Source organism: Scardinius erythrophthalmus (assembly GCF_964197995.2).
Source record: "Scardinius erythrophthalmus genome assembly, chromosome: 8".
Taxonomy (NCBI): domain Eukaryota; kingdom Metazoa; phylum Chordata; class Actinopteri; order Cypriniformes; family Leuciscidae; genus Scardinius; species Scardinius erythrophthalmus.
Window position 1 is genome coordinate 22,360,690 of NC_138228.1, and position 27,330 is coordinate 22,388,019.

Consider the following 27,330-nt stretch of genomic DNA (forward strand, 5'->3'; position numbering starts at 1 on the left):
TACACTGTATCAAGGGCACCTTAAAATAAAATACTTTTAAAGCATTTATTATTCTTGGTTAAATGTTTTCAGCATTTACTAATACATTATTAAAATAGAAGGTTGCAAGGTCATTTCCTCTACACAAAGGTCTGCTCTAGCCAAGAGGCGTATAAATGGAGATCTGACGCTAACCGCTCCTGGATGAGTCACTTCTCTCAGGTTAAGGTGATTAGCTGAACACTAATCCTGTTAGCGCTCTCATCTTTACTGCATGAGCGGCGGGAAGCTCCCTAGGAAGCATGGATGAAGATGAGGGAGCGTGTTGTCTGTTTGCAGCTTATATTACGCAGGTTTGATGACTTGACACTGTCAATCATGTATTTATCAGCCATATCTGACACATCTAGTTCTCGCACATGTTCAGGAAAACCCTGCTGTATCTAGAGCAACTTCTTTAGAATTATGTTGAAAATGGGCAGCTTAAATCCAGAAACAGTGCATTTTGTGCGGTCAATTTTGAGAGAACCCAGTGGAGCACAAGCAGAAAAAAGCAACAATTAACTCAAGAATGGTTTTCACACATTGCTTGGCATTTAATGAATGGGACCCACTGATTCTATCATAGATTATTTGTGATAACAACCCCTGACCCCATTCACAAATATAGATACTGTACGTGTCAGGTATGGATTGAAACTAGGTTAATCTGGCCAACAGAATTAGCAAACTCCTTACTTTGTGTTTGACCAACTTATCGTTCGTAAAGTAACAGATTTAGGTTTCTAGTTCAACGAGGTGAATATTGTCCTGCCTAGATGAAATACAACATGAAGTACAAACAAGTTTGCTATACAAGTGTAAGATGTTAGCATTAGAGGGGACCCGGTATCAAATCCATATCTTTTTTGTGAATGTGATTATTACTATTAAAACTACTATTTAAATACCAATGTAGTGGGGTCTACGTTTTTTATCTGTTTTATTTTGTCAAATTTGACACAATATAACATCGCAACTACATGAAAAGAGCTTTTACTGTCTTAAAAAAACTGATTTGTGAGCATTAGTGGAACTGAAGGTGTTCGAACAAACACTTAACTTAAGGACTTAAAAGCAATGAACTATGAACCAATGACAAAACAAAACAGAGAACCACATGACTAGAACAACCAATGAAAACATCACACATGAAGCAAGGGAAGAACGTGACACGATCACATGAGGAGCAAGGGACACGCATGACTAAAAGAAATTCAAAATAAAAGACTAGAAAACATGAACAAAACCACAAACAGACGTGACAAAATGAATACTGTAATGGTTTTAAAATAATACTAAAATAACACAATACTTTGCGTTATCTTTGTGTTGGTTTTAATACATTTTTCATAATTTAGATGGGAAAAAAAATCTCTAAAACAAACTGAAGTGGATTTCACAGAATGCAAAAACAGCTGCCATCCCATTTGAGCATGCTAAAATTCACACAATATTCCTCTTTGCAGTTATGATGGCGTCCCATTCCTGATGCATGACAGCACCCTGAGGAGGACAACCAACGTGCATGAAGTGTTTCCCAACCGGACGGATGACCCGGCGGCCATGTTCACCTGGACAGAGCTGGAGATGCTCAGCGCTGGATCCTGGTTTCTTCAGGTAATGCTCATGAACCAGCAGTCATATGAATATATTGATGGCTAAGATATGTGCATAATGCTGTTCTAGCTTACTGTATACTGCCTTCTTTCCAGGGTGGCCTAGACAATTATTTATAATAATCACATGAGGACTGTGTAAAACCAAAGCAAGCAAGCAAGCAAGCATTCAGACATCTATACTGTAACACATATACAACATCTATACTATAATTAAAAACAAAATATGGACGCAAGCGGCAATGATCGTGGTCCAAGCACAAATGGCCCATGTGGATGATTAGCGATTCAATTGAAATGTGTTTTTTATATGTAAATATATAAATATTATACAATATTTAATAATAAATGTTTTAACTTTGGACAGTATGATCAAGTAATGAGTCAACTAAAATAAAAAATTATTAAAAATCATTGCGAATATATGCAATGCATTGTGGATGCAGTATTCATTCCATGCAAACAGAAAATTAGCATAATATGCAGAAAATAAGCGTATACTGCAGAAAGAGTAAAAGCAGTATGCCATTCCAAAGCTTTTGTTTTCTTTTGCTGTTAATATGTTTTGTTTTTCATTTTAGAGAAGTGATGATTGATTATATTTGTTTTTCTTCAAAGCTGGATATTATATTATATTTTATCCAGACACATTATTATTTCAGGATAATTATGGATACTAAAATCCATTTTTATCAGAGAGCGCACCGTATGCGTTCGTATTTTTAGAAAAATCATTGGGTTCTTTTAGGATGTTGTGGTCAAAACAGATTAAAAACAAATAGAAACCACTCATGGTTTATAAAACCCCATCATACTATAACAAAAATGATAATGCAGTGCACATCCATATATGCTTTGGTTCTTGGCCCCTTAATTAAACTCAGAATCCCTCTTAAATCCCTGTGTGGAATCAATTGGGATTAAAGGATTCTAGCTGGAATTAGGCTTTGCCAGTATGTGCGTCACTGTTCCAACCCTACAAGACGATGCTCAACCTCACCCAGTTTAAAGATCAATAGAGGCAGTTATTCATGCCTTTGATCAAGTAAATTGCTTGTGGATTGTAGTTTAAAGGTGTATAATGCATCATCTTTGAGCTCCTAAGATGTTGGATCTTAATTGATCTATAAAATGTTGTCAGACTGCATGCCTTATTAATTTGGCAAGACTGTGAGGTGTAAAGACTGAAGTTAACCAGTCTTCTCTCTCTCTATCTCCTCTCAGAGGGATCCTTTCAGTACAGCCTCCTCTCTTGATCTAGATGAGAGGTTTCAGGTCCAGAACCAGACTGTACCAACACTGAAAGAGTTCCTGAATCTGGCCGCTCAGCATGAGAGACTGGTGATCTTTGACCTCAGACGTCCACCCCGAGGCCACCCGTACAGGGACACGTGGATCACTCGCACCCTGGAGGTCATACACAACGAGTCCGTCATTAACTCCAGTCAGGTAGTTCATGAACCCTAGTTGGATGCTGACTTTTTCTTCTAACCTTAAACAATGGCATTATAATGCCATGTCATGTGACCACCTCATGGCATTTTGTGTTTCCGTTTTTAAACTGTTCTATAAAAAAAAAGTGTTTTTTCTGGTAGGTGCTGTGGCTGCCGGCCGATCAGAGGAGTGTGGTACAGGAGCTGGATCCAGAGTTGCAGCAGACGTCTGGAGATCATGCGTCTATAGAGGAGCTGCAGGAGGAACACATAGTCCGACTCAACCTCCATTACAGCTACATGTCACAGGATCAGATCAGGTATGTCAGGTTGTATCGCGTGCATTATTTTTCATTAATTCAACGGCCCGGAGTCAATTATTCCGCTTATACTATGGCTACCACATCTCACATTGTTCAGATGATGTATTTCAAGACATTTGTCAGGTTTTTGTCCTTAAAACGCTCTTGTGTGTAGGACTAATTTCTTATGCATGTAGTCCCAGCGTTCTGCTCCAAGAACAGCGCCGTTATTACATCGCTAGTGAGAAATGTCTTGTAGCTTTTAAGTTGGTAAACTATTTTAATGATAAACTCGTCAGAGCAGCGCTGACAACATGTTTCTGTGTTCGTACTGTATGTGTGTGTGTTTGAGTGGAGAGAGAGAGCGTGAGAGAGTATGTGCCGTCCGTGCCTAATAAAACGCAATTTTGTGGCAAAAACATGGAAATAATTTGCCGTTTTTATCCTATTGTTTACTATATTTCTTTGCTCTGTCAGTGTCGTTGTGGGTTTTGGTTTTGTAGGCTGTAAAAATGTTGTAAATAACTGAAATCATTTGGTGAGGTGATATGGAACTATAATGCGGTCAAGACCTGCCTGGAACTACTTTAGCTGTGCGTTTCCCTGATAATAATTGCACACCATAGAATGTTGTAAACCAATCAGATTCAAGCATTCAACAGCCCCTTCTGGTGCATTGCAGAGAAAAGCTTTACAATTAAAGCCTGAAACTTCTTAACGCGGTCCGCTAACCTGAATGAACCTCTCGTGAATGTGATTGTGATTTCAGAAAGTACGCCTCTGTGAACATCAGCACTAACCTGTACGTGATCAGTCAGCCGTGGTTATATTCACTGGCATGGTGCGCCGGCGTTCATTCGGTCACTACCAACGCCCTGCACATCCTCAAGAAACTGCAGCGCCCCCTGTTCCTCATGGTGAGTTGAGCCTAGCATTGAGATCACGAATATTAAACTCTATGATTCAAAGGACCATGACGAATCTTTTCCTCCCAAATCCTGGCGCAGACTCCAGACGAATACAGTTTGATGTGGATCCTGACAGATATTGTCTCTGCTTTCTTCATCACTGCTGTTTTCATATTCCACTGGTGAGTTCTGCTTCGACTAACCTGCTGTTTAGTTTCAAACCTAATCAAACATACATGCATGACACGTTCAAGTATGTGTAGTCTGGTAACTGTCAATGTCCCAGTATCACTAGGCATCATTCGAAAGCTTAAACACTCAAAGTACTGCTTCCAGGGTAACACAATAGATGATGCTCGATTTTTGTGATATCAACTTCAAATTTGGAACACAACTTGGTTAGACATGCAACCTCAGAGTACAAATTATTTTGTAAAATATGTATTTTGGATCAAATATAAAATGTTTAGTTCTGTGCATTGCTACAGTAACGTTAAGCGTCTAGAACTTTTTACACTTCAATTTTTGTCACTTCCGCAATAATCTTTAGTGTCTTCTTTAAAAAGAGACCAACTTAAGTCTGTATTCCAATGCATTCATGAATTACAACCATTTAAGTTCAAATCTGTTTTCAACAGGTTACAAATCTTCCAGATCTAATTAGCATAATATCTGATTAATATCTCGCAAAGAGTATGCAAGATTAGAATTGCATCAATTGCAGTATGTACCAAAACATAGATTATGGGTAACATTATAGCCTTAAAAAGCATTTTAACAATCCTCTGGAAAAAGTACCATTTTACACCAACACCTTTGGTATTCTATTTTCAGTGCACTGTTTATTTGTTTGATTAATAAGAGATTTCTTTCCATCGTTTTATTAAAAGCATGTTATTCCACGTCTTTTCCAATGTTTTTCCTCAAAATTCAAATTGCAGGCTTGAAAAAGGAAGCATGCCAACATGATGTTTGTTGTGATGTGATAACTTGAGCGTGTGATGTTTCCTCCTCCAGGTGGCGTGAGCGAGGTTTACCCTTCTGGTCGGATAGTAGACAGGTGAATGAGAATGGACCGTACAGCAAGTTCAGGACTGGTGAGTTGTTCATTTTTGGCTGGAAGTCCTGCATGTGCTGTACAGATTGGTGGCTATTTTCAGAATGGCAGACGATCATGCAAATCTGCAATCGACAACAGAGCACACTGTGTGTGTGATACTGTATCTTTGGTCAACCTAAGGCCAAACATGATTTTAACACATCCTCCTTGCCAGTTGTTTTATCTAAAGACAAAAATGTAAATGCAAAATAAGCGAATTTATTTCTGATAAATTATTTCTGTTATTGTTGCATATTGTCCCCTTGCTACATGGTGCTTTAAAAAAGTGTGTAGTATACACGCTTTCCATTCTGAAAACAGCCAGAATGTTCTTGTGTACTCATTTGTGTGTGCATGTTATGGTTGATATGCAATATGTATTATGTAAATAGTACATGATATATATATATAACACGCACACACACGTATGTATAGCTTATGTATAGCTTGTATAGTGTATATACATATTTATAAGAATATACCAATATTTCATATCTAAATATTTGATATATAGACTAGATATATTATTATATAAACTATTCAAAAATAGTTTTTGCATGTAAGTCTGAAGTGAGATTAAAATCTAAATCGGGTTCATTAGTTGAAGAATAATTATTAAATCATAAATTAAAAATAAATAGTTTTTTAAACGAAAATGCTTAAAATAAATATAATAAAAATAAATAAATAAAATAATTAACTAAAATAACACTGCTTGAAGCCACCTTGAGATTTTATTTTAGTTTGATTACAGTTTTAGTTTTCATGTTAACTTTAGTTCAATTTTCTTCGTAATTTCATTGTGTGCTTTTGCCTTTTTATTATTATTATTATTATTGTTTTAATATGGCTATTTATTTTTAATTGAATTTATGTATCTTGTTTATTTTTAGTTAGGTTAGGTATTTATTTCTTAAACTTATTTCAGCTTATTGCCAAGGCAAGATTTCTAGCATTTTAACTACTAATTATATTTTATTTTATTTCAGCTTTATTTCAATTAACAGAATAGTTTTAGTTAACGATACTAACCCTGGCTTCATGTAAATATGTTAGCTCAAAGTGGTTCAGATGACAAAAAAAAGCTTTGGAAATGCCTGATTTAAATAGTAAACCATTCCTTAGCAAAGGTGAAGCAGAAAACAAATCGTAGTAGTCAGATTTTCTGGCAACCGCCCCAGAAACCCTAGTTCTGTGTCCCGTGGCGCTGTTTGAATGTGACTCTCTGTGCTGTAGAACGGTCTGAGGTCCAAGGCATCCGCTGGAACCCTCTGTTCTTTGACGGGCCGTCACTCTCCCTGGACCCTGTGCATGTTCCCCCTGTGCATGGCTTCCCCGTACCCATCTGACCCTCCATCACTCTCATCGTCTCTCTCCCTCTCCCGTACGGCAGAGCTGAGCGACGTCTGGTCCATCTCCAGCATCAGTGTCCGTGGAGAGGCTCAGAGCTCGCCCCTCACTCCCAATCTGCCCACCATTTCTGAGGAACCGCCCATCTGAAAAGACAACAGAGATCTGTGGAAGGCATAAAGCCTGCAGAGCACCTTGAGCTCCAGCGCCGTCAGCATCATCGCTACATCAGCATCATCGTGCAATATATATACAGTATATCAGTGGTTCCCAACCTTTTATTGTCTGAGACCCCCTTTTTCCCAAGAAAATATTTTAGGGCCCCCCCCCCCCCCCCCCCACCATTTAATGATATTATCGCTCTTGTTGGCTAGCAGCAAGGATGACAAAATATGTTGTTTTCAAGCAAACGGTAGGCTATGTTTATTATAACCAGATATGTTTATGCACAAATAATAGCCTATAGCCTAATATTGAAAATACAATAACAAAAACATCAGTGGGCCATTTGTAATTTAAAAACGTAAGCCTAAGAGTAGCCTATAAATTGGCCCTATTTGAATCGCAATAAAAAAATATCAGTATTCACACTGGTGTGTAGGTAAAAAAAAAAAAGATTGAATAGCCTATATAGGCTATTACAAAATTACTGCTGTCTGGGACCCCAATACTTGCATGTTATTTGTGAGGCTTTATCAATAAGTGTGAGGATCTGCTGGTCGTGAGTAATTTGGTCAATGGTGAAGAGATCTTTACAGGGTAAGACATCTTTATCATCCTCAAGGGTCAGTCTGGCCCATTTGTATTTGTTTTTTAAGGCTGTCATGGTTAAAATCCCATTTTTGGTCAGCCAGGCCAGGGAATGGATCAAATTAGCTAATGTAATATGATCGTTCTCCTTAAAGCATGCATTCCTTTTTTTTTTTGCGCTATAGCGATCGTTAATAAACATGCGTTTGTTAACAGAATAATGCGTCTTTTGGAGCCGGAATTACTTCTCTGTGTTTGGCTATGACGAGTCACGCAGGTCAAGTACCACTACTCTTCAGCGGCGGCGATCCGAACCAGTGTTAAATAGTCCCAATATAAACACTTATTATAGGTGTACCATAGTGATTCAGAATAAGACAAAAACACGGTTTGGAAGATGGATTCATAATAAACTCGCTCATTATATACATTTTGTAAATTTTTAACATAGAAGAAGTTACGGACGACTTGAATGCTCATTACTCAAAACTTTTCAAAATATGACGCGACCCCCCAGAGAGCTCGCCGAGACCCCCTTGTGGGCCGCGACCCCCCTGTTGGGAACCACTGCAGTATATAATATATATATATATATATATTCTGGGGTTTATACTTTGGCAGTACCTTGAAATTCATGTACCACGGTGTTTACATGGTACTCTGAGAGGTAATTCATAGAAAACATGTTAGTGATATTTTGTTAAAAATATCAAATGTATTTGACCAATTATTTTCTGAATTGGTGGCATAAGATGAATCGATCATCCAGCTTCTTTTGCTTCTGTGAAGTTCGTTTTTATCAAAGACAGAATTTGCCTATTTTTCAATGCAAGCCTGATTTCTGCAGAATGACGCATGGTAAAATAGACAGCGCAAAGAGTGTTTTGGAAATATTTAAGATGTCAGATCCATTGCATGGCGTGATAAATTCAACAAGCATTTACAATCAGGAAGACGATAAAAAGCCAAAAGACAATCTGAATTTGAAAGATTTAGATGACAGTGGAATCGCTGAAGTGAATTCGCACGCAACTTCTTGAGGTCTATAGAAGTGCTGGATTTAATCAGCCTCTGAAAACACAAGGCTACCGATGAACTTGGAAACGTCTTTATTTTGGAAGTGATCATGCGTGAGCTCCTCATCGTCCCGCAGACGTGCAGCATGTTAAAACGGTGAACGTGTTTTCTTGCTCTTTTCATGGGATGCTGCAACATTCCTGCCTGTATAAAATGCAATGCCTAGCGTGATTTCTATTTACTTAATCTTTCGATGTAACTTAAGACTGTAAATATGATTGTAAACTGACCTTAAATGATATTCTGATCTGATATTATCAGATTTTTTTTGTTGTCTCTTTTTGTTACTCTATCATCAGCACTAATAGCCTAAATAAAAATATTTTTAGCAGACTCAAGATATGCCTTTTGATCTATATGTGAGAATATCAGCATCACATCACAGAAATATTGAGCCCGTGTTTAGTTCGTGTTAAGAACGCCGCACTCTTTACAGGAATGTTTAATAGAAAATTTTATTTATAACTAAACTGGTGCGTTACATAAAAGAGTGGCAAAATAACAGTAGTCAGAACTTTATCTGCTAATTACCACACACAAACATAAGAAACAGACGTGTTCTGTAGTTCAGGTTAGTGTCTGTTACAGTGAGTCAGTCAAATAATTGTGCTGAAGGACATATTGGTGCAAATAAAGGCCATAAATTAATTGAATAAAAAGTCTAACAGGTCAAACCTACTCTTTCCAATATACACAAGCATCAACAGTTTCAAAAATGGAAAACTACGGCGTCATTCTATCGTATCTATTTATCAGCTACTGGGCGAATCTCGTGGAAACATGTCTAGGTCACATTTCAACCCAAAATCATTTCAAAGAAAGAAAGACAAAATTTAATTTTACATTGAATCTTGTAGATTTGTTTTTGTTTTTATTGTATACGCTATGTAATGCCTACAAATTTTTTTTATGGACATTTTTATGCACTATAATGCACTTTTTTATTACTTTAAAGGCAGTGCAACCAATAGACTTCTACAACTAGCTTTCTAAAAACAAATATAATTTCTTTATTTTGCTTGAAATGGGTGAAATACGATCTGAAACAGTTCTCGGCTTGTTTCTAGGGATGCGATATTTAAATAAGGCCATGTATTTAACCATTCTCTTTTTTCCTTCCTAAAGTACACGTACACTACAAGTCACAGCTGCATGAATGTTGAACATGTAACAATTTTTCAAGCCTGTAAAAACAGTTACCAATATTCCCCAAAAAAAAAGTAGTAAGGCATGCAGTTTACCAATATTTTAAAAACTTAAATTGAAATCACAGAATTCTCGAATTCTGTCAAAACCCCCAGAAACTCAGGCAAGTATTTTTCTTGTGCATTTGCAGTGTTGTTAACCACCTAAAGAATCCAAATACTGTTCGTTCACTCGAAAATTTCCAAAATGTTGATGAACGCTTTGCGATGCATGTAGCGAAGCCATTCCAGTTCATGTTTGACTTGGCTGGATTTCACAAAACTTATTAAATGGTACCTAAATTGTGCATTAAGTCATAAGTCATACATATTCTGGAGCAAACCATCCAACAAAAGACACATAAATCAGGTTCTTCATGCCATTTCCAAGGAGACAAAGTCCCTTCAGCTTTGCTCAGAGGTAGTCATCCTCACTGGAGGCAGATGAAGAGTCTTCATCGGGGTACACGGAGCCCTGGGAGCTGGCAGAGGGGGTGCGGCTCATTCGCCACAGCTGGGACGCGAAGGCCCGCCCCCAGCTACAGGGCCGACCAATAGGGCGCAGCAGACGCACCAGCTCCACCGCCTCACGCCAATCAAACGTTCACTTGCTGTGGCCGCGGGAGTTGCGCTGCTTGCTCATGGTGGTCAACATCTGGCTAATGTAGGACGTCAACAGGTCATCCATTTTGTAGCCCTGTTATGAAGAACACATTTGCAAATCAAATTTTCTTTATTAAATCATTTATGAACTGTGCTGCTATTTGCTGCCATTGAGTTTCTCTCACCAGTGACGTCTCACACAGAAGTTTGCTGCCCTGAACCAGGTTCCCGATAGTGATGTGGAAGTACGTGTTCCCGCTGCTCCAGTTGGAAATCTTCGTGAAGGGATATGTGGTTAAAATATCCTGCGGATCAAGGAAAGAGGAAACGCAAACATCACTGCACACTGGGATCAAAAACACCATTACAAATTTTAGCTTGAAATAAAATAAGTAAAAATAAACATTACCTAATATAATATAAAAAACTAATAAAAATGACAAACGCACATACATTTTGTAAAACTAAAATATGAAAATATAAAATAAAAGCATACAATAGTATGTATATAATACTAAATATAAATAATAGTGTGTAATTAATACTAGAATAGTACATAAATAATACTAAAATAAAACTACACTTGGTTTGTTTGCAATGCATTCTAGTTTATTCCTAAACTTGTTTTATTTTAGCTAGTTACCAAAGCAACATTTCTCATTTTTCATTTAGTTTAACTTTATACTACTAAAACTAAAATATATATATATAAAAAAACTATATACACATATTAAAAAGACAATGACTAATAAGAAAGACAACACTCAACGTAATTAAATTTATATATATATGTCTGTGTATATATAAGTTGTCCTAAGACAAGAACAGGTATTGTTCAAAATTCACGTATAACTTTGATGAAAGGTTTTGATCCACTTTAAATGTTGACTACTGTGTATATTGAAGTGGATGGATTCTGGAAAAATGTATATGTAATGAGTGATTATAATCAAGGTATTAATCAATATTTTTCCTTCTAAACATCACATGAGTTGAATGACTTCTCTAGGCTTATGAGATTTTACTTTGTTACAGAAGTGACCAGTGTGATTATCGAAAATGTCCTTTTCATGTATTCTCTAATGTCTGTATTTGATATTTGAAAGCAGTAACAGTGCTTGCTTCCAGGCCAGAAATATGGACTCGTTTTGGGTTTGAGAAATGTCTTCAACGTGTCAATACATACATCTGCTTTTCTAGGGTACTCTGACAACTATAGTCATTGAAGTCTATAGTTTAAGGGACCATTTCTCAGTTAAAGCCTTACTTTCCAGTTAGACTAAAGTGTCCTCTCCTTGAGAGAATGAACGTATTATCTTGATGTTTTGAGACGACCCTCCTGTTTATAGTTAGAGCCTGGCCAGATCCAACCTTGGAAAAGCTGTGTGTCGGTGTGTGTGTTAGTCTTCTTGGTTACAGGTTAAGGAAGCTCTGGCATTATTGATTGAGATTGACTGAGTTGTTGTTCTTGGACATGCTGGCGCCCAGCAACCCAAATCTGCGACCTGGAAGGTCACGACGTGCTTAACTTCAGGGTCCGAGTGTCAGCTGCCTAATCGATGGAGATATACTTCAGTCTATCTGTATATGTGTGGAAAATTACTGTTTATCTATTTATTAGCCAGTGAGAATCATTTAACCTGAAGCAAGCACGTAGCTTAGACCTTGGTGAAGGGTATAACTGCTGTGATCTTTGTAACTGTAAGCGGGGCGGCCTACGAACTCCTGTGTGAGTCTTGAAAGCCGACTTCTGCTGATGAAACTGCAAACTATCTTCAGTAAAACTTTTCTTTAATTTATTATAACTCTGACTCCGGGTCTTCATCCATCCTATCTGGTTCTGGGTTTTTGACTGTAAATCCCCTTACAATATACATATATAAACATGGACTCACTTCCTCTCTCATTCGGCCCCAATCCAAATGTGTGCGCTCTGGTCATGTTTTGTATGCTTGACGTTAATTGCATTATATAAGTTGCGTTGGAATACAAGTCACAGCACGTTTCAGACTATAAAAAACGTTACTTAGTCAAAACAGCAAAAAGAGAAAGAAAACACACCTTGTTCTTGGGGTCGATAAGGCTGACTCCATATTTGTTGATGGCTATCAGCAGGATCTCAGGGAAGTGTGGCTCGGTGGTTTGCTGCAAATATATAAATATCAAAAGAGACTGATTGGTCCATCCAAAGAAAAAAAGAAGACAGATCTGGAGCACATGCTGAACACTGAGCTCCAAAAGCTTATAGCAAGTAGGAAAATGCCAGCTTTCCAAACCACAAGTTAATATAGCACAGTTACCTTCACTTCAAAAAAGGCTGAACCAAACGTGGGCCATTTGAAAATGAGCTTCAGAAACATCAGCTTGGCTTCCTCCCTTGATTTCCCAGCTTGTCTGTTGAAGAACGCCACAATCGACTGCAACATGAGAAGGAACAGATGAGGACAAGCCAACTGGATCATAAAAATGATGTACAGTCAAAGCAAAATGTATTCAGACACCTTCAACATTTCTCACATTATCACAGTTTATTCGCTATAGTTTAGAAAATGGTAATAAAATATGACAAGAACAGAGTTATCAAATCAGTTGATATTTCACTGGTTTTGTCAATCGTTCTGTTAGACTGTCTCACAAATGAATTAGGTTGAATAGCTGTCCGCTGTTAAATTTAAGTACACAATTAGATAATACCAATTTAGGTCAACCAATTACCAAGCAATGCTTCATTTTGTTCAGTCTTTGGTGTAAAAAGGTTGCATTAGCAATTAAAGAAAAGTCACTTAAGCAAAACATGGTCTGAATAATTTTTGGTCCCAAATTTTAATCAATTTTACTGGTAGTCCGCTGTATGAAGAATTTTTGGGTATAATATGTCAGTTTCATTTATTTTGCTATCCTCACTTACATAAATGAACTACAGTGTCCTGCACCCACTAGTAAAAAAATATATAAAAATGATATCTGATGTCTGAATAATTTTTGCTTTGACTGTATATTTTGTCGATACAAATGTGTATTTAAAGGACGCACACAGCCATTGAAAGTGTGACACAAACCCTTTTCCAGTCGTCAGGCGAGAGCTGGCGAATCAGGTCTTGAGGAATCAGCTCCTTCAGCATCTTGGGAATACTGGGAAAGTTGGATTTGTCATCCTCAAATTTGACCCGGTAGATCAGAGCGCCGAGCTGGAAAACCTCTTCTCTGGAGCATTTGTGGTATCCACGGAGATACTTAGGAAGTTCCTTTACATGGGAAGTGTTATAAAGATAAGCTGATATATATAATTCAGGCTTTTATCCCAGTGTCTGTGGTTTCATGATGTAGTATTTGGATGTTTATGAGGCTCACCTGATAATAATGGAAGATGGAGTCTGCGAAGGAGTCTTTGCCTGGAACTGTGGTCGTCCACAGCTTCTTCATGAAAAACACCTGGTAGGTCAATGAAGGCACTATACCTGAACATCAGAGGAAGAGCCGTTACGTTACAGTGTTAACTTACTGAGCATGCTTTCATTCTGCTACTCTTTTCCTAAAAATACAAAACTACACTTTGGCAGTGGATCCAGCGATTGTAAAACCGTTGCACTTCAAAAGTTTGGGATCAGAAACTTTTTTTTTTAAAGGGGTCATATAATGGTACATGCACTTTTACAAGTTGATTGTACTGAAATGTGTGTTGGCAGTGCCTGCACACAACCATCATAAAATGATAAAAATCCATCCAGTGTTTTTTTTTAAATCTCCTTATATGTTTTCCCCCAGCTCAAATCAAGCCGTTTGACCTAGTGACGTCACACGGACGATTGTTGATTGACAGCAGCGTTTCAACACAGCTCATGAGCGAGCTGTCTGTCATCATAGTCCGCGCGTCATTGTTGATACGCTGGAGCACTGTCTATGAGCAGAATGGCGTCTAAGCGATTGTGGTGTTCTGTTCTTGGGTGTAATAAGGAACACAGAAGTCATTTTGATGTTCCTAAATCCGAACCGCTGAAGACGCAGTGGCTGAGTTTTGTTTTCCAAGGGAATATTTTGAAAGAAAAAAGCTCTTACCAACCCCGAGCATCCAAAAAAATTCTAATGTAATGTTTTGTTAGTGCACATGAGAGATGAACAGAGCAGAATTCCCGGTTGTACCTTCTTTAGCGGGTCTTGCTTTCTTAATCCAGTCTGTCAAATGGCGGACAAAGTCAAAGAAGAAATCTCCCTCAGGTACACTTATCACCTATAATGCATAAAACCAGATCAAATAATATTATATTCATCTTGATAAGAATTGTATACTATTGTATTCCCATAACCTACCTAGTTCGAGTTGTAATGGTTAGAGTTGGTTAGGCATGAAAGATTGTTCAAGGACAAAAGATTAAGGAACATGTGCTACATGAGCAAAATCCCACTGAAATCCCACAGATGCTGTTCTTCCTCACAGTGTGATGTTTACCTTATCGGAGATCTTGACAAACAGACTGAAGCCTTCAGGTGATTTGAGCAGCAGTCTGGTGGAGATGTTCAGGCAGAAGTCTTTGGCCTTCGTGCTGGACTCCACTTCAAACGCCTGAAAACAGACAACGGGAACCTTGACAGTCAGTCTTTACCCATCCAAAGACCGTATCCAACAAGTCAGGCTTTACAGGGTTAAAAGCAGAAATGTGAAGCTTTCATTTCTGACTTGAGCATTCATAAAAAATTCTCAGTATATCATTGTGACCTCTGAATCACTGTCAAAACAGCAAGATCCCAATATGTTTGATGAGTCATAAGCATATGAAAGCCTATCTCACCTCATCTGTGTCATCAGGGAAGTACACTTTATGAAAGATCTGTGTGGTCTTGTGCTGAATAGCCTCCACCTCGACCAGGTGAGGGGGATATTTTCGGGATCCGTTCCTGCACACACACAAACATACGGCGTCCACGATGAGTCATTCACACTATAAAACTCCTCACACAGACGTCTCATATTCATCAGAACTAAAGCATCACAAATGCTTTATGAAGGTAAAAGAGTAGCAAAACTAGACAGCATGTAGATGTGAATTTAAGAACTTATACAATAAATAATTTGTACTTGTGCTAAAATTTACACTCACAGAAAGAATAAATGCAACTATGTACTACAAGTTTGTGTCTGTCATTGTATTTTTGTGAATGGCATTTTACACATTTGTGACTACTTGTCTGCATCTTCAAATTTAGAATACAGGTTTGTGACTATTGTCTGCGAGTGAAAATCTCAACATTTAACTTCAGATTTGTATTTTACAGGTTTTCACATTGGAGCTGTGAGTGTAAATTCTAGCGTACAAGTGCGAATATTTATTGTACAAGTTCTCAAATTAAAATCTACATGCTTTCGAGTTTTGCTACTCTTTTACCTTCATTCCATTTCTTCTGCCATGTTTTTTCACTCACACATCCTACTTTGGGGCTCAAAGAGTTTCAATAATTAACACATAATTATGGCTTTGTCGAATTTGGTGTACATGTGCATTCAAGTCGTACATATGATCTTTCTGACATGACTTGAATGCACCATATGTCTGAGAGTTTATGTTGTCTTCTCCAAAAGCAGTGAAATATCACCAGCTGATCATGATAAATAAGTTATATGAAGGAAGACAACAGCTGTAACCATTCTAAACTGTCAAAGAATTGAAAACAAAGAAATAAAAATATAATAAGATAAATAAGCGGTCTTAGAAGTGCCCTTCTAAGCCAGTTCAACAAACCAGGCACACTACTGTACATTTACTGTTCTCTCTGACAGACAAAATGCCTCTGACATGGACTAAATTGTACGTTAAGAAGTCTTTTTTGCAAAGGCTCTTCTTCGTGGTACAGTATATATGCTACTTCAGATACGACTATCTTTGCGATATAAATAGGCTCTAGATACAATATATGCATGCCTGTTTGTGCATATACAGTACATGCAATTGTACGTGAGGTGAGGGAGTGTTGTCACCGTAAAGCTTTCTGCAGTCTCTGCATGCAGTCAGGAGCCAACGGGTGATGTTTCTTCGACTGTAGAAACCTCTGGACGTGTGGTAAGAGGACGTTACTGGGAGGAAAGAGACCGGCACACAGCCAAAGCAACTCCCAGCCCTTCTCCTCACTGTACCTACACAAACGGACAAAACATTGCATTTAAACAATCATGAATGACAGCGAGCAGAACATACAATACTGTGCAAAAGATTGGGGTCATTAAGAAATTAAAACCTTCATTCTGCAAGGATGATCAAAAGTGACAGTAAAGACTTTCATAGTGTTACAAAAGATTTATATTTCAAATAAACACTGTTCATTTGAAAACTCTATATCTATCTATCTATCTAATCCTAAAAAAAATGTATCCACAAAAAATATCTGAAGCAGAACAAATGTTTTCAACATTGATAATAACAATAATTAGTGCTGGGCAACGATTAATCGCATCCAAAATAAAAGTTTGTGTTTACATAATATATGTGTGTACTGTGTATAATTATTTTGTATTTGTATTTTGTAGTAGTCAACATCTGAAGTGGATCAAAACCTTTCATCAAAGTTATACATGAATTTTGAACAATAGCCGTTCTTGTCTTAGGACAACTTTGATAAACTTTTTTGATCCACTTCAAATGTTGACTACTGTATAAATACTCACATTTGCATGTATATATTTAAGAAATATTTGCATGTATATACTGTATATATTTATACATAATTTATTATATAAATATTTTATATATAAATACATTTTTCTTAAATATATACTTGCATGTGTGTGTATTTATATATACAAAATAATTATACACAGTACAGACACATATTATGTAAACAAACTTTTATTTTGGATGTGATTAATCACGATTAATCGTTGCCCAGCACGAATAATTTCTGAAGAATCATGTGACACTGAAGACTGGAGTTATGATGCTGAAAATTCAGCTTTGCATCACAATAATAAATTACACTTTAAAATGTATTCAAATAGAAAACGGTCATTTTAAAACAGCTGAGCATTAGAGACTTCTTTCAAAACAGTAGTGGTCATTGGAAGAAATCACAGCGTCTAAAGGAGGGACATACTTGACATGGTTGTCAGTCATTTGTTTGAGTATCTGGCAGAAGATCTCGTCTTTAAGAGGCTCCGCCTTCAGCGCACTCTCGAAGATCTGATCCGTGAGCTCGTTCACAGAACGTGTCCGCTTGGATGGATAATCGCCCATATATTTCATTATAGGTGCAGGGGAGCAGGTCAAGGATGATTAACGTTCAGAAAGAAGATAACACTCATGAACTTCTAGTGTTAAAGTCCCCCTGTAGTCAATAATGTTATCCCTTAAAACTCATCTTTAATCACCAAAATGACATATTAAAAAAAAAAGTCTTAAAATAGCTTGAATGTAACTCTACACGCTTCCCTCATTTAGTATACACAGTTCTATGAATATGCAAATTAGCCCTGTCTCCACTCACTCAAACCAGCTCAGACGATCACACATTGACCTGATTGGTTACAAGGCAGTTTGTGACGTCAGAAACACCAGTGATTTCAAAGAGACTCCGCGTTTTTGAGACTGACTTTGGTTCACTGCAGTTTTAAGCAGAAAATGCTCAGCAATGGTGTTGATTTCTGAATTCGAACATGGTTTTTCTTAAAACATATTAAAAACACCACATAGACATATAAACAACATTTAAAACTTGCTTTTCACCTCAGGGAGACTTTCAGAATAAAACCAAATTAAATCACATTACTCTCTAGCAAAAGAAAATTAATATTTAATGTTTAAAATAACGCAAATTTTAGGGCATAGGTCATATTTCAGGGCAAAATTAAAAGAAACAAAAATAAATGATATTTTGCATAAAGAAAATAAAACCTATTTTAGGGCCCAGGTCATATTTCAGGAAAAAATAAAAAAATTGGAAAAAAAATTCAAGCAAAATATGAAAAAAAAAAAGATAAGAATAATATTTTCCATGCGTCTGTGTCTGTTTTCTGAAGGATATCAATGAAAGCCATGCAGGCCTCCTGGGAAAGCTCCTCATGGCCCACACACTTCTTCAGAAGGGCCTGCTTGATGGGTTCCCGAGTGCAGCTCCACAGTTTGTCCTTCCCGCGGTTCTTGGTGATCATCACTCTACTGAGAGTGTGTTTGGGAGGAGGCCTGGATGAGTGGAGAGGGTCCAGGGTCAATGAGGGTCATGTATACGTATTTGCATGAGTTAATTGTGTATATTCTTTGATTTATTTGTTAAATTAAATGGTATTTTCTTAAGCATAACCTGCAATGATGAATAGTGCACAATAAGACCAGGAACATGTATTAAGAAAGTAAATAGGAACAATTTTGCATTGCCTTTAAAATCAACTCAAAAGTAAAGACTTCTAATAAGAGTCCTGATTGCAGCATAACCATGTATTTTATTATTTAAAACAGGTTACATTAAAACGATGTAGGGACAGAAGTGGTGTCTGTTCACCTGAAGTAGTCATATGAGAATTCCTCCAGAGTGTACGGCTTTATCCTCTCCTCCGACTCCGTTATAGGGACATGGGAAATCCGGATTGACTCCTGACGTTGGTCTGGTGTCATGGTAACCAAAGCCTGAGCCGTAAAGTCGCAGAGAGTGCACGAGAGAGAGAGAGAGAGAACACAAGACAGGGACAGAGAAAGGGAGAAGGTTTAAGAAGAGACATGAATCATACAAGACTGAAATGATAAATATGCAACGACCTCTGAACATAATACAATAAAAAATCAGTACCACGATTTCAGGTGCAGGTCTAACGACTGTGGGCAGCACATAAACACAGTCGGCAGGGAAATCTCCTTTATGTTTGGTTCTGTCGTTGATCCCGTGGGCCCAGCCTGACGTCATGACCTGCTCGCCCGAGTCCTGGTCCAGCAGAATGAGGTCGCCTTTTAGGAAGCTCAGGAACGTCGAATCATCGCCAGCTGATCAGGATGAATGAGTTACATGAAGGAAGAGAACGACTGTAAGTGATGCTAAAGAAATGTCAAACAAATGTAAATCAGAAATAAAATCAAATAAAGTAAAATAAATAAAAAACTAAATAAAAATACAATTTTATGTATTGTGACCAGAAAGGTTTATTTATTATTATATCATATATTACAAAATATTATTATTATTTAATATAGAGAAACGAGATATTTTTCCTCATTAAATGTGCTTAATTGTCATGAAAAAAAAAATTACACAAACATAAAAAATCTTAATGGTCCTAAAATAGGTTTTATTTTCTTTATGTATAGAAAATTTCATATGTTTTTGGTAACATCTTACAATAACGTCTCATTTGTTAATATTAGTCAATGTATTAACTAATATGAACTAACAAATCAAGTCAAGTCACCTTTATTTATATAGCGCTTTTTACAATACAGATTGTATCAAAGCAGCTTCACAGTGGTAACATGAAAATAATACAACAAAGTTTGTTTCTAGAAGAAAATAATATTGTCCCCATTGTAATTGTAAAATAAATAAATAAAAGACATTTAATTGTATTAAATGTCCCCAACTAAGCAAGCCAAAAGCCAAGGAAACGGTGAGCAATATATATTTTTACGACATTTATTAATTTTTGTTAATGTTAGTTAATAACATCAAGTTAATGCACTGTGAACTATTATTAACAAATACAACTTTCTATTTTAAAAACGTAGTAGTAAATCTTGAAATTAACATTGATTGATATTAATAAATGTTGTAGAAGTATTGTCAATTGTTAGTTCTAGTTGACTAATGTTAACAAAAGAAACCTTATTGTAAAGCGTTGCCATTTTCTTTTGATTTCGGACTAAAATATGATCTGGGCCCTAAATAGGCTTGCAAAAAATTATTTTATATGGGCCTTAGGCTTATGTTCATATAAAATATAATTTCATATTATTTTCTTTTGATTTTGGGCTTAAGTATAATATGGGCCTTAAAATAGGTTTTATTTTAATGCAAAATTTCATAATTTTTTCTTTTGATTTTAGGATGAAATATACAATTATATGTAATGAAAGATACAATTAAATATATTTTTCTTTCTGGGCCCTAAAATAGGCCTTATTTTCTTTACGCAAAATATAATTTCTTCATTTTTTTCTATTGATTTTTGTCTGAAATTTAATCTGGACATGTATTTTAAAGATTTATTTGTTTAAATGAAAGAAAAAAAAGTGTAAAAGTCCATTGAAACGATGTGTTTGTGCTTCTTTAACCTGGACTGGGGTTGTCCTGTAAGGCCACAACAAACTTGGATCTCTTCCTGAGACCCTCTAGGAAGGTGACCACCAGGTCCCGGATGTCCTCTGCATTATTAGAGGTGAACGTGTACTCCTCTGCTTTGATGGTGGCTAACGTGAAGCTCTGGGCCTGAAGCTTCCCCCCTCTGGAAAACACAGAGGCTTTTATCTTCAAAGCTCAAATCATATCAAACCTCCAAACTAGTCTCTGTGAAACCCGTACCTGCTGCTGGACACACCGGTGATCTCTGGGAAAGAAAGCTCCAAAAGAACCTGCTCTTGCTCGTCCACAAAGTAAACGCCTGTCCAGTTTACAGCCACTATCACGTCATTCTTGGGTAGGCTAGGACCTTCAAACAGATTCAATATATCAAAGCCATCTGTAAACATGCAGAACAAAACACAAGAACCTTATTAATGTGACATAAATTGTGCAAGAAATACCTGAGAATTTAAAGGCCTCGTAGAATCTTGAGAATAACAAAGGCCACTTATAACGAGCAAAATCCACGACTTCCTCCTTCACTTTCTGAGGGTCCACCCTCTTCTGAGTGTAGATTCCCTACACACACACACAACACAATGTGTTACTAACAACGCTAACATTTTACAAACTAACAATGCGCAATACGCAGTAAAAAAAAAACATTGGTAGTTCATGTTCGCTGAGGATCATTAAATAATATTATCAGAAATAAATGTAGATTTTCATAATGTATTAGTCAATGTTGAAATGTATTTTTCATTGTTAGTTCTTTGATTGTAGTGTGACAATTCAAATACTGTACATCACGATGACTGAGTTCAGAATGACATCCTACCTACTACTTTTGAAGGAAAGAAGTATGCAGTGTGTATACTGTGCATGGTGTTTACTTTCTATTTGCATTAAATACTTACTACAGTACATCTGCAAAAATGTGCAGAATTCAACCGAAGTACACTGTGAGATACTGTATCCCACAATGCAATGTGCTGCAATGACTTTCCATTTCCATTTGTGACGAATGAACCGACAGTAATATTAGCAGCAGTGTTTTATAACACTGAAAGGGTTTTTTTCTTGACTCATTTGACCGAACTGCCAAAAGTTAAGACAAAAAATTGCTAGTCTAACAAAAACATTTCTAGGACACATTTTATCCAATTTTTTTTTCTTTTCTTTTTCCGATTTTATCATTTTTCTCATATGCGCTATTTTATACAGAGAATGAGATTTTTTTCTCAAATGTAATCAATTTTCTTGAAAAATAATGACACAAATATAGAAAATCTTAATGATCTTAAAATAGGCTTTTCTTAATGCAAAACATAATTTCTTTTTTTTTTCTATTTCTTTTTGTCTAAAATATGGCCTGAGCCCTAAAATAGGCTTTCATTTCTTTATGCAAAAATGAATTTTTCTTTCAATTTTTAAGCCTTTTTTAAGATTTCTGTTTTAAAGCCTATTCGTGACAACTAATTGGATTCTCATTCTCTTCATTTTATACTAGAGTAATGTGCTATATTGTGCCACATGATTTTACTAATTGCATTCAGCAAGTGGTGTCCAGTCGAGAAAATCTCACAATACTTGTCAAGATATATGTATATGTATATATATATATATATATATATATATATAATTTATGTTTATTTTTTATTGTTTTTGGGTGAAATATGACCTGGAGATGTTCTTGACAAGTATTGTGAGATTTTCTCGACTGGACGCCACTTGCTGAATGCAATTAGTGAAATCATGTGGCACAATATAGCACATTACTCTTTAAAACATTTATCATGTCATACTGCATGCTATTTAAAAAAAATAGCAGGTAGCATACACTACTGAATATACAACACAGTATGCAGTAGACTAGTCTTCCATTCCAAATATCACATCTAAGGCCTGTTCATACCAAGAATGATAACTAAAAAATGCTAAAGCTCTCTAAAGCAGGATGGATTCTGATTGGCTGCCAATGTTTTAGTTTTTTTTAGTTTAGAGCTTTATTTATACTTGTGGGGCATGGTGCCTCACATAAAACACTAATCACATACATTCAAATACATAAATACGTAAAGAAAAAAATACAGGTTATAGTTATTACAGTTATTATAGTTAATACAGGTTATCTTCTTATTCATCGGCTGGAAAAAAATCATTGTTAAAGTGATTCTAACTATATTGTTTCTCTGTCCCGTCATTGTTATAGTTGTGGTGTGGACTCTGATATTCTTTTTCATTCAGAGTAATTTTTACAACTATAACTTTATCAATATCGTCAAAGCTATCATCCTTGGTGTGAATGGGCCTTAGAAGGATAGTTCACCCAAAATTGAAAATTCTGTCATCATTTACACAAACCTGTATGAGTTTGTTTCTTCTTCTGAACACAAAAGAAGACATTTTGAAGAATATGGGTAACCAAAAATATGAAAAAAAAAAAAAAAAAATACTATGGACCTTAATGGGGTCCATCAACTGTCTGGTTACCGACATTCTTCAAAATATCTTCTTGTGTTCAGCAGAAGAAAGAAATTCATACAGGTTTGGAACAACTTGAGAGTGAGTAAATGATGACATAATGAACTATCCCTTTAAGTCCATTCATGTGACTGTTGAGATGAACTTTTGCAACCTTTTTGTGTGCAGCCATTATGAACTGAGCCCATCTCTCCACGGTTTTGGCCGAGCTGATCTCTCTATCCGGGATGTAGGATGGAATCAGACTTAACAGGCGTTCCACAAGAATCTCAGAGCCGTAGTCCACGTAGTACTGTTGCGACGCCAGCTCCGCTAGATCCTCCTCCTCCCGGAAGAAACAAGATACAGAAAGAGTGCAAGAAAAATAGATGTGCGAAGACAAATAAAGATAATCAAAAGAGGAAAAGGAGAAACAGAAGAGTAGCAAAACACAGACAAAAAGCAAAAGAGAAAGATGCAGAGAAAGAGAATATTCCCTCCTTAGAAATATAGTGTGAATGATAACTCAATTTATTGACTTGTTTTCTGTGTCTGAGGTTCATACCCGATCACAGCGGTATTCGCCAAACTTGACGCCACGCACGATCTGCTGGTAGACAAGGTTTGTAGCGACGGCGTCCTCCGCTGGGTCGTGCCAGGGTGTGAATATCTCCTTCCTGAAGAACAACCTCCAGGGGGCGTTGCGCTCCTGAGCGCCCTGCTCTTTAGCGTACTGCTCACACTGGGAAACAGCGTCCATCACGTGATCGTTACCGCTGCCCAGAGACGAAACCTGACACAAATAGAGTCCAAAAAAAGCTTTCTTAACCCTGTAAAGCCTGACATATAAAATAACAGTCAGAATATATATATGTTTATTGAAACTTTAAACAAAATATTTGTAAAAAAATCTACAAGAAGAAAAAAAAACTGATTTTTATGGCTCATATAGTATGATATAGTAAGAATATGGAGGAGAAAAACACTTGAATTTTATTAAGCACAAAAAAAAAAACAAGCAATTTAGTGCAGATATTTATATGGCCAAAAAGTAAGATTCTGATAGCTTGTAATATAAACCAGTGAGATCTTTCTGAAAGTATAGCAAGTACTTGCAAAAAAATGCATATAAATATCAGCTGTCATTCTGTTTCTGCCAATAATATTCTTAGTAAAATATTTAAATGTTATATTTAAATATAAATATTTAAAATATTTAGTTTTATGATCAAACCTCTGTGGTTTTAAAACATACAATGCAATGCAATGATGATTAAGGGACGAACAAATAAAGGTTCCTGATAGATTACTCACATTTTAACATGATTTTTCACAAAAAAAAAAAAAAAAAAGATGTATGGATAATCAATTAAACCTAAGTTGCTTCAATCCAGTAAGTTTTCATCCTGAAATATTACTAGCAATATAAAAGTTATTCTTATGTTCACTTTATAAAAATCAGTAAAGACACGTGAACCTTAAGGTGGACGTTTTTAGAATTACACTAAAAGGCCTTTTACTTGCTAATAACAGCATAAACTATCAATCAGACGACAGAAGGCATGAAGTAGATTGCGTGAAGCAGGTTTTCCACAAGATTTGGTCATGCTGATCATTTAGAAGCCTTAGAAATTTGCGTATCGAATATGATACAGTAGGTTTCATAGGGTTAAATGAACAACAGAACACAACAACTGAACCAAAACGATCTTGGCTGTGAGTGAGTGTACCTTATCAAACAGAGCAATGTACAGCGAGAAGCCGAACCGATCCTGAAGGCTGATCTTGTCGGACAGTGCGTTGCAGAGCTCCATGGCTGTGGTCGCAGAGTCCGTCAAAAGTGTTTTTGTGGTTCCGTCCATAAACGTCACAGGTAGCATTATCGGCTTCTTTGATTTTGTGGCCTTGGATAAAATTGTGAAAAGAAGACATCATATGGACTGCTGTTATTGTGCCTGGAGTTTGACAGAGTCACTTGGCAACTTTTGTTGCATGGAAAAAAGCAGCAGAACTATACTGGTTATTAATAGAGCAGATATCATCAATAAAATCAGTTATTGATACCTGAAGCTCTAGCCAGGATGGTGGTTGTGTTCTTGTCCCGTTCACAAACGTTCTCCTCAGTCTCTCCTCGCAATAGGGAGCGTAACCCGGAGGACCCTCACTGATGAAGTTCCTCAGGTACTACAGGAAGACATACTGAACTTTCAATAATCATAATCATAATTGGTCAGAATTAACCACCGGAAACTCACTGGGGCGATTTACTGATTTGTTCCCTTGTTTTAAGTAAATTGTGTGCACGATATAATAATGTTGTTATACTAAAATTTTTTTTTTGCCTTTACATTTTTGTTTTTTTTTATAAAAAAATATATTGATTACAATATTAAAATTTATTTGATTACAAAATACTAACGAGGCTTTGATTTTTAGTGTTGTAAGGCTTTGAGCAAGAACGAACCACAGAGATGTCTTCAGACCAAAGTGTAAGTAATTTAAAATGCTTATAATTTAGGCCAGACTCAATATAGTTTACCTAACCTGAGAATAATAAATAATAAGGTTAAAGGTGTTATAAACACTGCAAAACAGTAGATGACAGATATATATTTCAAATTATTTTTAATGTATCTTAATGAAACTTTAGAGAGTGTCAGAAGCTGCTTTCACATTAAAATATCTTAATTTCGGCAAACATATTGGCAAGGGACATATTGGCAAAGTCAAAGCACGTACTTCTATAATACATTTTGACAGCAGTGAAATTTTTTAATCTTGAAAACTCACAATACAATTTTTCTCACTATTTCAAGAAAAAAAAAGAAAAAAAAAGAAAATACACCTTCAATATCAATTCTTTAGTCTCTGATGGTCAAATAAATGTACCCATATATTAGTAAATACCTAAATATTTACCAGAAATTATTAAAGTATTTGTCTGTGGTTGAAATATTACAGATGCACCGATCACAGATAAAGCTACATGTAAGAAGAGGAAACAAGAAGAGAAGATAGTGTGAAGAGTGACAAAAGAAAAGAGTTTATAAATAAGCAGCATTTCTCACCTTCACAAACTTCTCGGATGGAGCGAAGCAGCCGACACACAGAGACATGAGGATCCATCCGCGGGCGTGACTGCTTTTAGAGGGATTCTGGGTCAGCTGCTTACAGATCTGACAGTAGATCTCATCTCTGGAACAAACAGCAGGAAGAGGATTGTTTAGGGATGTTGTTACACACACACACACTTGGTTTACATGTTTTATGAGGACTTTCCATAGACACTGAATTTTATGCTGTACATTACAAACTGTATATTCTATCCCCTTACACTAACCCTACCCCTAAACCTACCCATCACACAGAACTTTCTGCATTTTTACATTTTCCGAAAACAACATGTATTATGATTTATAAGCCATTAGATAAATATATATATATTTGTGTGTGTGTGTGTGTGTACATATATATTTCTTTTTTGTGTGTGGGTGATTAAATGTATATTATATTGTTTCATATCCCATTGCCTGACCTCAAGCCTGGGCGAAGGATGCCGTTGCCGATGATAAAGTGTAGCTTCTCCAGATTGGATGTGGGTCGGTCCTCCAGCATGCTGTTTCCATGGACTGTGTATTCACCATCATTCAGACGCTTCGTAACCTACAGAGAAAAAAAAGAGGAAAATACTTTAAATCAGGATCAGATTTGAAATGAACAAAATACATCAGATAAAGCACTAGAAATATAAAAGTATAAATATATATATTTTTTTTAAATGCAATCCACCAAAATAGCCACAACAAAGATGGACATTTATTTGAATGAATGAATGAAGCATTTATATAGCAACTGTACACTCATTTAAATGAACATGTTAAAAGACGTAGCTATAGTACAGTAGGTCAAAGTTACTAAATCGATCAGTCTTCTTTAAAGTCAAGATGTTTTGTTTCTGAGGAAGCTGATTGGTTATTCTTTTTAAACTTTAATTTTATAGAAATTACTAACAATGAGCTAAACATTCACTGACAAAAGCAGTGGCCCGGCATCCATGATAGAGCAAAAGAAATGGAAGAAAACACAAAAAACATGATGAGATGGTGTTACGCCCCTCTTTGGCTATTAAACGTCTAGGGAGTAAGAAGGGGAACATTAGGCCAGACAAGATAATAGTCACCATTAAACACTGAAAATGTATAAGAGAAGTTGGAGACTTAAATAAAAGGTTAAGCAGGGGAATGGGTTCAAATTCCATACAGATCAGTTCATTTTCAAT

The 27,330-nt window shown here is 36.3% G+C and overlaps 2 protein-coding genes across 4 annotated transcripts in view; one reads left to right on the forward strand and one right to left on the reverse strand.

The window, feature by feature from the left end:
• Positions 1 to 10,272, forward strand: part of gdpd4a (glycerophosphodiester phosphodiesterase domain containing 4a) — a 30,509-nt gene extending 20,237 nt beyond the window's left edge. The window contains exons 10-17 of one of the 3 annotated variants that reach the window (XR_014030672.1): positions 1,488 to 1,638; positions 2,862 to 3,086; positions 3,233 to 3,390; positions 4,142 to 4,289; positions 4,380 to 4,462; positions 5,298 to 5,377; positions 6,773 to 6,982; positions 8,050 to 10,272. Coding sequence is in view for 2 of the 3 variants with exons in the window: in XM_081373229.1 (XP_081229355.1) it covers positions 1,488 to 1,638; positions 2,862 to 3,086; positions 3,233 to 3,390; positions 4,142 to 4,289; positions 4,380 to 4,462; positions 5,298 to 5,377; positions 6,616 to 6,728 (958 nt within the window). In the remaining variant the exon portion in view is untranslated. Of the gene's footprint in view, positions 1 to 1,487; positions 1,639 to 2,861; positions 3,087 to 3,232; positions 3,391 to 4,141; positions 4,290 to 4,379; positions 4,463 to 5,297; positions 5,378 to 6,615 lie in introns of all 3 variants that reach the window. The other 2 variants (XM_081373229.1, XM_081373230.1) reach the window with 2 other exon arrangements.
• myo7aa (myosin VIIAa) overlaps positions 8,995 to 27,330 on the reverse strand; it is a gene marked incomplete at its 5' end in the record, with an annotated part of 37,358 nt that continues 19,022 nt past the window's right edge. Inside the window, 23 exons of the mRNA XM_081373228.1 lie at positions 8,995 to 10,437; positions 10,529 to 10,648; positions 12,405 to 12,488; positions 12,644 to 12,760; positions 13,403 to 13,588; positions 13,695 to 13,801; positions 14,484 to 14,571; positions 14,791 to 14,904; positions 15,131 to 15,236; positions 16,315 to 16,470; positions 17,424 to 17,577; positions 18,351 to 18,508; positions 18,825 to 18,949; positions 19,110 to 19,300; positions 20,582 to 20,751; positions 20,829 to 20,955; positions 21,050 to 21,167; positions 23,227 to 23,397; positions 23,617 to 23,844; positions 24,782 to 24,955; positions 25,116 to 25,235; positions 26,120 to 26,246; positions 26,587 to 26,714. Coding sequence (XP_081229354.1) covers positions 10,345 to 10,437; positions 10,529 to 10,648; positions 12,405 to 12,488; positions 12,644 to 12,760; positions 13,403 to 13,588; positions 13,695 to 13,801; positions 14,484 to 14,571; positions 14,791 to 14,904; positions 15,131 to 15,236; positions 16,315 to 16,470; positions 17,424 to 17,577; positions 18,351 to 18,508; positions 18,825 to 18,949; positions 19,110 to 19,300; positions 20,582 to 20,751; positions 20,829 to 20,955; positions 21,050 to 21,167; positions 23,227 to 23,397; positions 23,617 to 23,844; positions 24,782 to 24,955; positions 25,116 to 25,235; positions 26,120 to 26,246; positions 26,587 to 26,714 — 3,162 coding nt within the window. The 3' untranslated portion in view covers positions 8,995 to 10,344. The remainder of the gene's footprint in view (positions 10,438 to 10,528; positions 10,649 to 12,404; positions 12,489 to 12,643; positions 12,761 to 13,402; positions 13,589 to 13,694; positions 13,802 to 14,483; positions 14,572 to 14,790; positions 14,905 to 15,130; positions 15,237 to 16,314; positions 16,471 to 17,423; positions 17,578 to 18,350; positions 18,509 to 18,824; positions 18,950 to 19,109; positions 19,301 to 20,581; positions 20,752 to 20,828; positions 20,956 to 21,049; positions 21,168 to 23,226; positions 23,398 to 23,616; positions 23,845 to 24,781; positions 24,956 to 25,115; positions 25,236 to 26,119; positions 26,247 to 26,586; positions 26,715 to 27,330) is intronic.